The sequence below is a fragment of the Gasterosteus aculeatus genome, chromosome 5, assembly GCF_964276395.1.
Source record: "Gasterosteus aculeatus chromosome 5, fGasAcu3.hap1.1, whole genome shotgun sequence".
Classification (NCBI taxonomy): Eukaryota; Metazoa; Chordata; class Actinopteri; order Perciformes; family Gasterosteidae; genus Gasterosteus; species Gasterosteus aculeatus.
In genome coordinates this window covers 9,553,334-9,565,373 of record NC_135692.1, presented here as the reverse complement: position 1 = coordinate 9,565,373, position 12,040 = coordinate 9,553,334, and the positions used below count along the sequence as shown (strand labels likewise).

At 47.7% G+C, this 12,040-nt stretch overlaps 1 protein-coding gene across 7 annotated transcripts in view; it reads left to right on the top strand.

The window, feature by feature from the left end:
- The window catches only part of sdk2b (sidekick cell adhesion molecule 2b), a 266,141-nt gene that overhangs the window by 234,437 nt on the left and 19,664 nt on the right, over window positions 1-12,040 (top strand). For all 7 annotated transcript variants that reach the window (XM_040176380.2, XM_040176377.2, XM_078103192.1 and 4 more), the window contains exons 18-31: window positions 163-278; window positions 1,133-1,328; window positions 1,696-1,794; window positions 4,462-4,653; window positions 6,192-6,313; window positions 6,469-6,578; window positions 7,350-7,500; window positions 8,037-8,274; window positions 9,040-9,155; window positions 9,344-9,533; window positions 9,667-9,765; window positions 10,273-10,467; window positions 10,979-11,180; window positions 11,562-11,665. In XM_040176380.2, coding sequence (XP_040032314.2) covers window positions 163-278; window positions 1,133-1,328; window positions 1,696-1,794; window positions 4,462-4,653; window positions 6,192-6,313; window positions 6,469-6,578; window positions 7,350-7,500; window positions 8,037-8,274; window positions 9,040-9,155; window positions 9,344-9,533; window positions 9,667-9,765; window positions 10,273-10,467; window positions 10,979-11,180; window positions 11,562-11,665 — 2,130 coding nt within the window. The remainder of the gene's footprint in view (window positions 1-162; window positions 279-1,132; window positions 1,329-1,695; window positions 1,795-4,461; window positions 4,654-6,191; window positions 6,314-6,468; window positions 6,579-7,349; window positions 7,501-8,036; window positions 8,275-9,039; window positions 9,156-9,343; window positions 9,534-9,666; window positions 9,766-10,272; window positions 10,468-10,978; window positions 11,181-11,561; window positions 11,666-12,040) is intronic.

Below are 12,040 nucleotides of genomic sequence, written 5' to 3'. Positions count from 1 at the left end.
CAGAAGGACCGTGATGACGGTATCTGTCCTGACCTGTGCAGCGGCGATCGATACCGACATCCGAACAGATGCCGGCGGACTTCCAGCAGACCACTCGAGCGTGTTCTCACACCCTGTTTTTTTCTTCTCCTCCCCCTTCCCACCTCGGCTTGACCCTCCCAGTGCCCACCATCGCCCCCGGCAACGTGCAGGCCGAGTCGGTCAACTCGACGACGATCCGCTTCACGTGGACGGCCCCGAACCCTCAGTTCATCAACGGCATCAACCAGGGCTACAAGGTCAGTTGGTGCCGAGCTGTCGGGGCTGAACATGTAGTATCACATATACTGTGCAGCAAGAGGGGGGGGGCAATGCCAAGGGGCCAAGGATATTTGGTCGCCACTGTGAACGATGGACCCGGTCCTCCCATTTGTCAGTCGGAGGTCATCGTCTTTATCTTTGCAGTCGTTTTTCCCGTTTTATTGTGGAGCTGTGAGCATGTGATGATGAATGTCTTCATTATTTTGTCATGGGCTTTTGAATACAGTCCATCTCTCTGCCTCTTGCGTACACTGAATTGAAACAAATGTAAGCCAAAGGAAATCATGAAGCCACAGTCGGAGAATTTAAAAAATATATATATTGTATTGCCTCCGTTGGGGCTTAATTACGTCATTTGGCTTCTTTCATATCCGTCTGTTCGATGGTGCTCCACAGGCCTTACTGGGCCGGGGGGGAGGAGGGGTCACCGTACCAATCAGAATGTGAAATACCAGATTTTCTTCCCCAGAGGTGGGAAGGGGGGTGGTGGGGGGCAGAAGCGGCAGTGAGAGTAAAGGGAAATAAAGCGAAGGTAGACTTCAGAGAAGACCCAGAAAAGGACATAAAAGAGTGTGAAAAGAAGTCCTGTTGCAGACAGTCAAGTATCTACTCGGTTGATATCGTCTGGCTGGAAGCTGCAAAGAGACCGAGTTGGACCTGCCTTAAGGGCTCATCACCTAAGCACCTAATTTGTCGATCCCGATCCCATTAGTAGATGCTGCATCGAGCACGCGTGATGGGACGCTATCGCATGTGTGAGAGTTGTAACGGACCAATGATTAACTTCTGTCTTGTTTTTTTTTTGTTTGTTCTTTCTGCCGGCCCTTTTCAGTTGCTGGCCTGGGAGCCCGGCAGGGACGACGACGTTACCATGGTAACGGTGCGACCGAACTTCCAGGACAGCGTCCACTTGGGATACGTGACGGGACTGAAGAAGTTCACAGAGTATTACACCTCCGTGCTGTGCTTCACCACGCCCGGAGACGGCCCCCGCAGCCCGCCCAAGGCACTGAGGACGCACGAGGACAGTAAGGGGCTTTTCTCTCTCGCAAACTCGCAGTAACACATCCTCCGGGCAAGATCTATTATTCATGCACAACCAAGTTGTAGAGAAGTGCTAATGACTGAGTTTATTCTGCATCCAACCAGGATCATCATAATTGGGACTCAGTCCCTCTGGAGATAATTGGTTAATCTTTGGAAAGATTTTGCCCAACTTGTCATCAGACAGTTTTTCAGTGATTTGTTCTTGTTTTTGCTCCACTTGTAAACGCATTTAAAATGCAAATGCCGCCACTAGTGTGGTAGTGCAGCGTGGAAGGTGATCAGCATGGAATATTATTGAATATAGTGTCTTGTTTGCTCATAATCCTTTTTTTTTTTGTCCCTGTGCAGCACCCGGTGCCGTGGGTCACCTGAGTTTCACTGAGATCCTCGACACCTCACTCAAAGTCAGCTGGAGCGAGCCCGGCGAGAAGAATGGAGTCCTCACAGGCACGTTCACGTAACTCCCAAAATACACCTGCGGTAAAGGCTGAAAGGCTGAAAATAGCAGGTTGGGAAGCCGAGCCGAGCTTCCACAGCGAGCCCGTTGCTCTTTGGGTGGCACGCGGTTTGTTGGTCTTCATTTGGGTCTGATGCCCTCGGCCGCATGAGACATGAGACACCAACTATACCGCTTCATCAGTGACGCAACCCCAAAAAATGGTGTAACTTCTTTCATAAAACACAGAAGATTGTCTCATGCCCCGAGCTCTGCTAATGAAATCTGTCTCAAGAACCGGCTGGCTTCCTAAAACACCTTTAACCCTCCTGTTGTCCTCGGGTCAAAATGACCCGCCACTGTGTTAAAAAAACCCAAAAATTCCCCTAAACGATATTTTTTTTACTTGAAATTTTATGACTTTTCCTAGATTGGCCCCAAGAGTAGAAAAAGTGAAATGTTGCTTTTATTCACATTTCCATGTAAGCTGTACAAAAAAAGGTACAAAGATGGTCTTCGGGTCAAAATGACCCATGAGGCAAATAGAGTTGAAATCAAGGTCACACAGTTATTTACACACCACAGAATGTTACAATGTTTCAGTTGTGTCTCAGATCAATCAGTAGCAGAAGTAACCAAGACAAATCAGGTGGTCCTCTCACAGACTGCTGTCCAAAGGTCGTTGTCCTCTCCGGCAGTATATGCCCAGCAAGCCAGCAAAATATGGGATCAAGTCATGAGTGGCTTGCGATGCCAAATCAAGCTATGCTTGGAAAATGCAAGTCTATACCGGGAAGCCGACCAGTGGACGCCCAGAGAAGAACCAGTGGATGCGAGTTGTGCTTGATGTGACAGAGGGACTGAGGGGTCACAATGTGACATGTGACAGTTTCTTCATCTCGTGTAAACTTGGACAGCAGCTCCTGAAGAGGAAGATCACCATGGTTGGTGCAGTTCGAAAGAACAAGCCTGAGCTCCCACCTGCACTGCTTGCGTCAAAGAGAAGAGAGGTCTTATCATCAAAGTTTGCCTTCACTCCCACCACCGCTCTAGTTTCTTACCTCCCAAAGAAAAACAAGAATGTAGTTCTTCTGAGAACACTGCACACAGACGGTGACATTAGCGATCGTGAGGACAGGAAGCCAGTCATCATCTTGAACTACAACCGCAACAAAGGAGGTGTGGACAACCTGGATAAGGTGATTGGAACATACAGCTGCAGAAGGATGACTGCCCGGTGGCCCCTGGCTATCGTCCACAACATCATTGATGTTTCCTCCCACAATGCCTTTGTGATTTGGAGAGAGATCAACCCGACCTGGATGTCTCGTAAGCAGAACAAGAGAAGGGTGTTCCTGGAGCAGGTAGGAAAGGCTCTTGTAACTCCACTCATTGAAAGAAGGAAGCATGTCCCCCGCACAGAAGTCTCAGCAGAAGTTGTGAAAGCTATTCAGAGTGCAGGAGCTCCTGATCAACCTGAGGATCCAGCTACTACAGCCACTTCCCCAGCTAGGGCAAGTAAGAGGAAGAGATGTCAGTTCTGCCCTCAAAAGAAGGACTGTAAAACACATACTGTGTGCTGCAGGTGCAAAAAATATATCTGCAAAGGCTGTGCACTTGCATACTGCCCTACATGTGCTAATAGGTTGAATTGGTTATGTTATTTTTCATATTTTTGTAGTGTACATTGTCCTAAATTGTTCAAGAGAAAAAAAAGAAAGAAACTGAGTCATTGGGATGAATAAAGATTTTTCTTTTCTTAAGCTTACAAATAAAGTGAAGAGGGAAAACTGAGGTAGTCACACATTTTGTGGTGAATGACAAGTTGTTTCTTCAAGCAAGATGAAATTTGGTGTTTAAAATTCAATTAAGCTGCTTATATGGGGGGTTTAGTGAAGACGGGTCATTTTGACCCGGAGGACACGGGGTGTATACAGGAAATGAGGACAACAGGAGGGTTAATAAAAGCCTTTAATATCAGAAGAAGGAGGCAGGGATCATGTGCGGGTTGCTAAAAAGAAAACCCTGTTTTTAAGAAGTAGATAAAAGTAAAAAGACATTTTGTCTCACTTGTCCAGTTACAGTAGGTGTCCTAATTAAATATGTTTCTAGTGAGCAGCTGCCTCTTCTTTTCCAGTTTACATAATGCTTTTAATGTTGGAGCAAAGAACAAATGCCCAGCAGTTACATTAATATTGAAGTGTTTAAAAAGCTTGAGATTTGGCAGAATATTGTGAAGTGCTTTTTTCAAAGCATTTTAATGTGCAGCACACTCCCAGGAGACAAACACCGACATGCCATGTGAAATTATTGATTTGGCAAGAAGTGCTGCCTAATGCCTTATGCAATCACATGAAAAGAGCTGCTGGCCAAGGAGCAAATTGCATTAACTTTGAGAGGGTAAACGTGTGCGTTTGGATGGGAGTGGGTGGAGGAAGTGTGTGAGTGTGTGTGTGTGTGTGTGTGTGTGTGTGTGCAGGGAGGTATAATCACAGACTGATTTCATTTGCTATATTCAATTTTTGATGAAGGTAATGTAATGTTTCTGTTAGCCTGCCCCGTAGCACGGGAGCTGAGAGTTGCCATTGTTGGAAAAAAAACTAAAAAAAACTGCTGTCGAATGTTCCCTGAGGGGATTCTCTCATATATCGTCAACCTCTGTCTCTGCTGCTCTTCAGGTTATCGCATTTCTTGGGAGGAGTACAACCGAACGAACACCCGGGTCACCCACTACCTCCCGAACGTCACCTTAGAGTACCGGGTCACCGGGCTCACCGCGCTCACCACCTACACCATTGAGGTCGCGGGAATGACCTCCAAAGGACAGGGCCAGCTGTCCTCCTCCACCATCTCCTCGGGCGTCCCCCCAGGTCGGTGGCCGAACGACACCTTCACATATTTTAAAGGAATTCTTCGCGTACAAAATATTTTATCAAGTCAATTCCCCCAAGAGTATCATAATGTCCTCTTGATGGAAATCGTGCAGGGTTTAATCCTAAAGTCATCAATTCTGATCTTTGCAGTGACCTTACTATTCAAAACTCTTCGGACTGGATCCTAAACTTCCCGCAACGCAACTCAATAGCATCTTTTCATTAAATAAATTCCCTCTCTCAAACCCCACACTTCCAGTTTGTAGCGCAGGCTGTTCTGTAAACATTTTAAAGTCACTCTTAATTTTTCAATAGCTTTGAGCCTTTATGAAACCTTCCCTCGCTGCATATTTACTGTTTCCCATTAATTCGGTGAACACGCTCTCTGTGGTCTGGCGCCAGACACAATGAAATTGAACTCTGTTTTTCCTGTGGCTCGTTCCCAGCTGGCTGCCCGGGAACGAGCCCCCCCCCCCCACCATCCCCCAATACTCTATTCATGCCCCGTATCTGCAGAAAATAATAGCTCCCACGACGGCATTAGGGACAATCACAGTGTTTAATGATTTCATATATCCAAAACTGCGTAATAGACATACAATGCCGACGTCAAGTAGCAGAGCAGCCCTCAGAGCCTCTACAGCTGGGAAACCTGGGTAATGACAGGCTCTTATGCTGCAAGCGGGCTTCAGAGCTGCAGTTAAAGTCCCCAGAATGGTAATTACTCTCATTGTGCACGAGTAAAGAAAACACCTATGTGCCCGCAACGCTGTCACAACAATTCAGCCGCAAAGCCACCTCAATAATCAGTCATGCAAATGACTTCGAAGTGATAATGTTCCGAGGACACATCTAATCTGCGTTTCATCAGGGTTGAATACACCCTCATTAAAGCGATCTTGGGGAAAAATTGCTCAGTGCGCCCGTGGGGGTGATTTTATGTTTTTAATAGCGGGCCGCTGTCCACACTCAGTTGGAGGTAAATACCAACTGCTGTGAAGACAACTGAGGTAAATACCGCCAACCGGCCTCGTGTACATTATATTACGGCCATTTGTTATGGTGGGTTGAACATTTGTCTCGAGGGAAGCATGAAGGAAAGGAAGATGAAATGGAAACATAGAAGAACTCTCAACATACACACGCACAAATAAACCATGATATCTCTTACCACTAAAAAGCCCCTCGCGCTGTTCTTTGAATTTCCAGGACTTCCAGGGAATGATCCATTCTCATTCTTTACTCAGCGCAAGTGTAAACAGTAAGGTATCAGATTGAATCGTATCTCCAGGTAACTGCGGTGTAATTGACATTCATGGCATTGTCTCCGCCTGTGTTCTGCGTGCAAGGGTTTTACCAAATCCAATATACCTTTCCTGCTGTAGAAAAAGTATCTGTACCGCCACAAGGGGGCGCTGAGGAGGATAGATTTTCCCAGGCAGGCCAAAAGCCGCCCGGTGTCATGAGACGAGCCAACAGCAGGGCCCGTGGTTTGTCTCTCTGACGTCGGCTCTTCCCTCTCTGCCTCCTCGCAGAGCTCCCGGGCCCCCCGACCAACGTGGCCATCTCCAACATCGGCCCGCGCTCCGTCACCCTGCAGTTCAAACCCGGCTACGACGGCAAGACTTCCATCTCCCGCTGGCAGATGGAGGCTCAGGTGAACCCGCTTTAACCCGGAGTCCTTCATCTCGCCTTATTGCTTTTCTACTCATCCTCCTCTTGTTGGAGACAGTATCTCCTTGACTTCTTCCTGTGAGAGGTTTGCCGTGTCTGCCGTGTTCCTCACGCTCTCCGTTGTGTCCCGCGTCCCAGGTGGGTGTGGTGGGAGAGACAGAGGACTGGGTGATGGTCCACCAGGTGACCAACGAGCCCGAGGCTCGCTCCTTGGAGGTGCCTGGTCTCAACCCATACACCTTCTACAGGTAGCGTTCAGGGACCACTCATCTGTTGAAGATAGAACCTAGTAAAAAAAAAAACGTCCCAGACTCAGTCCAGACGTCTCGTTTGTTATCAGCTCTCCTTTGCAATCACGCCAATGAAATGTACGATTTGGGAAGATTGATGTGTAGCTAGAACCAAAGATAACAAGCCCCATTATGGAGGATTTTGATCCCCTGCCAGTAGACTTGTGTACATACATGCGTTATTACAGCTAAAGCTTACTATATTAGTGTATTAGGCTAATTTCAGCAAATCCCAGGAGCCTTATCTCATCCCGCGTTCCTTTAATTTCAACACAGGCTTCTTATGGTTAGTGTTCAACCATTATTTTTACAGCATGATCTTATATCTTGGTGCAGCCGGCATGTTTTCCACGATCACATTAAATAGCAACGTTACTCCGAGCCGGTCCCCAAAGACACAACAGCTATAGTTCTGAACATTCCAACATCCAGGCTGCCGGTTTACATTTGAGTAGATTTAAACGTTCCTCCTGGATCAAAATGTTGTTGTTTTTTCCGCACAGTCAGGCTGCAACACAAATAAGCCCCCCGCTCATGTTCAGACTGCATACATATTCAGTGCTCTGATCTCGGTTCAAATGCAATAAGTCTCATGTAAGACGACGCTCACTGCGGCGATGCTGAATGTTTGCTGAAAGTTGCCAGGTTTCTGAGCTGTGATTTTTTTCGTTCAAATGAAACCATCCTTTATGCAGAAGCTGCATTACAACATTTAACTCCAAACAACAGGTTCCGTATGCGCCAGGTGAACATCGTGGGCACAAGTCCTCCCAGTCAGCCCTCGAGGAAGATCCAGACCCTGCCGGCTCCTCCGGACGTGGCGCCCGCCAACGTCACCCTGCGCACCGCCAGCGAGACCAGCCTCTGGTTCCGATGGATGGTAAGCAGGAAGCTGCTTCGTGCCTTCTACATCGTATCCAGACCCATCACTTGTCACAGTCATGGTCTTTCATGTCTATATCTTGTTTTTTCATTTGACTTTTTAACGCTTTATTTGTAGCTTTCCCTTTTATGACATAAGACGCCACCTTAATGTACAAATATGTGCAGAAAGATAACACATATTGTAAAGAAACAGCATCTAAAACTGACAAAGAACAACAGCCGGTGTATTGACAACGTTTATTAATAGGTCCCAGGATTTGGTAAATCTTGATTGTCTCAATTTTGATATCCTCCATCCTATCTTCTATCTGTTCAATGTGTGTTGGAGTTTCCTTTTAAATAAACTGGAGCTTGTAGCTGACAGATGGGCAAGGATTAATGCAAGCAGTAATGTTTAACTGAGGATAAACCAAAAATAGTGCATAATATTGCAGCCATAAGTGACTGAGATTGTGTCAAAAAAAGGTTCAACGAAAAGATTCCGCCTTTGTTTTGACCCACTTTTTTTTTCTTTCCCATCCCCTCCTCCAGCCTTTGCCCGAGTGGGAGTACAACGGCAACGCGGAGCAGGTGGGCTACAGGGTTCAGTACTCGCGCGCGGGCTCGCTGGCCCGGGCGCTGACCCACATCATCGCCGACCGCCTGGAGAGAGAGTTCACCATCGAGGACCTGGAGGAGTGGACAGAGTACGAGGTCAGGGTCCAGGCCGTCAACGGCATCGGCGCCGGGCCCTGGAGTCAGCCAATCAGAGGCAGGACGAGGGAGTCTGGTGAGTCAGCGCCTCATCCGTCATCCTGAGGGAGGAACGCAGGTTGTCTGACGTGTGGAGGTCGGATGGTCTGTGGTGCTGGAGCAGCAGCAAACTGCGCTGAGTCATTTGCATTACAAAGCAGCGCAACAGAGCGTCGCTTGCTTAATTGCTCAAAAGTGCTTTTGTGTCAAGTTCTTCCCAACAGAACCAACAAATGAGGAGTAATTATGCAGCAAAAACAAAGACCACAACAACGCACACACACACACATTCCTCAAAGGCATTCTGATTACTGGCCACACATGTGGACTATGTACATTATTAGTTATATTAGTGTAACAATACACAGTACACGTACGAGTCTATTCAGCAGCCGGTCCATATTCAAGCAAAAGCACATCCCTGCTTGAGCCTGCAGATTTCTCCCACCAGACATTGTGTCGTGGAATGAGTGAAGGAAAGAGTCTGAGGAAATTGAGAACACATGGACTCAAATGTGGAATTCCAGGGCCTATTTCTTTCCACTTACCTCAGTAAATTCTTAGGAATCAGCGCGTTATGTCCTGGGACAAGTGCCAAGGAAGAGAAAAGGCCTATTCTTGAGTCTCTTTTCTTCTTCCAGCAGGCCCTGAAGGGTTTACCTAGACATCAGAGGCTTTGTGCAAACCCATCGCAAGCACGACAGCAACTATAGCAGATCACTCAAACTGAGCAAAACAAAGACGTTTTTCTGAATAAATGGCTGACAATGGACTGCTCAGGCATAATGTCTTTGTTTTGCAGTCCCCTCCTGTGGACCCACCAACGTGTCGGCCTTCGCCACCACCTCCAGCAGTATTCTGGTGCGCTGGTTTGAAGTCCCCGAGCCAGACAGAAATGGTCTGATTCTGGGCTACAAGGTCTGTTTGTGCTTTTTATTTGTACACTGAGCAGTGGAACACCTCTAATTGTCAATTAGTTTAGAGAGGATAGCTTTCATTTCAAGCCGTGTGCACAGCAGCAGGTTTAACGGCGTGCAAGGCCGTTTTTCCAAATTTCCCCCCTTTTCACCAGCTCTTCTTTATCTCCTGTGACCTGAACGGATCAGGTGGTGTACAAAGAGAAGGACTCCGACGGTCCGGTTCACTTCTGGACGGTGGACGGCAACGCCACCCACAGCGTCCAGCTCACCGGTCTGGGAAAGTATGTGCTCTACGAGATCCAGGTGCTGGCTTTCACGCGCATCGGAGATGGACGGCCCAGTGCCCCGGCCATACTGGAGAGGACTTTGGACGATGGTAGGGAGCGAGGAATGAGCCCCCCTCCCCCCGAGCGCTACAGTTGAATAGTATTCTTGCATTATGGACAAACATGAGTACTGTTCACTGTTGCAATAAGTTGCAACAAGTCGTGTCTGTTGTTTGGCTTCAGTTCCAGGACCTCCGGTAGGGATCCTGTTCCCTGAAGTCCGGACCACATCAGTGCGGCTTATTTGGCAGTCCCCCTCGCAGCCCAATGGCATCATACTCGGTTAGTAACATGGGATACATTCAAGTAAACTCATTTCTCCAGGCACAAAGTTAATTAACCATTAACCACAAATCTACATGTTCAAAAATCAATTCCTGTTTGGGAGGATAATATTTCTTTTCTTTTATCTTGGTATTTTCATATTGATATTTTCCTAAAGAAGTTCACATTCTGCTGTAGAAATGTCTCCATCACTAATGTTAGTAAATGCCCAGGAAACAAAAGAATATAAGACGTATCTTTATTTACCTTTAATGTAGCATCAGGCCTAGAGGTGTAATCCATGATGATTCTCAACACGCCTTTGTCAACGTTACTCCAGCTGTATTACTGTAATGTACTGTATAAGTATGTATGGATTTACTTGTAAGCCAGCGGGGGATTTCCTTGTGAGACTTTGGAGTCATTAAACATCTGTCAGATTATTTCTTGTAAAACTCTACAGTACATCAGACCCACACAGTAGGGTGAGCGGATGCTAACGTGACCTAACCGATGTCTCTCCAGCCTACCAGATCACATACCACCTCAACTCCTCCGCTAGCAACACGCCCACAGTGGACGTGTTGATCCCCAGCGCTCGGCAGTACACGGTGAGCGGCCTGAAGCCCGAGTCGGTCTACGTGTTCCGCATCAAGGCGCAGACGAGGAAGGGCTGGGGCGACGCCGCCGAGGCCCTGGTGGTCACCACGGAGAAAAGAGGTACCCACATCTGAATGAGCATCACTAGGGGGGGGGATCGCCTCTAAGTCAAAGAGGTATCTGAGAGGAGAATGTTGTGATCTGGGTAACGACAGAAGTTGCAGAGGACCTTCGGGGGAATCTGTTCACTCCCGGTTAACAGTCCAGTCAGCAGATGTGTTTTCCAAAGGCGTCTTTGTCCCCTCCGGGTGTTTATCGGAAGCGCTCTGATGCAGTTGTGAGAACAAATCAGTCCATCTGCTTCCCTCAAGGCATGCGGGGAATTGTTTACTCTGCAGCTTTCATTTCTCGGCTGCTTTTCATTCATCAGAATCACACTTTTTCTTTCTTCTTTTTTTTTTTTCCTTATTTGTGCGACAAATGCAAATTGTGAGAAAGCAAAAACCTGTGTTTACTCTGGACTTTTTTCTCCCCCTATCCACCCGTCCCGCCAACCCAACATTCCCTTCCAATTCTTCCCTGTCAATCCTTTGATCCCGTCCCCATCCTTTGCCCCCCCCTCCCCCCCCAGCTCGTCCCCAGCCCACCAGCCGTCCCACGGTTCCTCAGAAAGATGTCCGGGCCCGCCAGGTCCTGCTGTCGTGGGAGCCCGGCAGCGACGGCCTGTCCCCCGTGCGCTACTACACGGTGCAGCTCAGGGAGCTCCCTGACAACAACTGGACGGTCCACTCGGCCTCCGTCCACCACGAGGCCACCTCCTACATAGTGTCAAGGTAGAGTGTTTTCGGACGCGTGTAGGTATTCAGAAAATTGCGTCCCCGCAAACGTTTCGCTTATATTATTTATTGTTTGTTCTCGTCCGATGAAGAGGGCAGTACTGTCTCTTCACAGTGACTTCAGTCGTCCCTGTCTGGGGTAAAAAGTTGGCAGTGGGGTTTAAAACATTAACACACAAATGGCCTTAGGAATTCGACATACGGCGCCATTAGCAACGAGGTCTCGGTTTGTTTGAGGTTGTTTCTTGATAACAAACGTGCAGCTGCCTCAGTGCGGATCGATTTTCTCTTTTGATATCTGCGGCTTAAAGGGTTTATGATCCAGGACGGTAGTTTTTCATCAGGATTGATGTGTGTTCATGTGCTTCCAATCCCCAGGCTGAAGCCCTTCACATCCTACCAGTTCAGAGTGAAAGCCACCAATGACATCGGGGACAGTGAGTACAGCGAGGAGAGCGAAGCCATCACCACTCTGCAGGACGGTAAGAGCGACATCGGGGGCTGTAAACATCTGACGAGTAGATTCACTGAGAGCTGTTGAAGATTTAGTTTGAAACGTGCTCATTTTCGAAGCTGCCACTTTGTGTGGGCGACCGCTTTCAGTCGGGGGGGTAAAGAAGGTAAAAGAATCCACAATGTATGTCTTACGTGACGAGTCCGTCTAAATAGAAAAACCACACGGGATCCTACGGAGCGTTATGTGCAGAGTTTTTTTTTTTATTGGCTGGTGAAGTGATTCTCCACTGGTTGCCTGGCAACTTCACCGTGTTAACAAGACGGCCGGCAGTCACTGCGCCCAACTGAGTAAAAAAACAGCAAGTGAGCGGCCACAATGTCAAACTATTCATTTAAAAGAT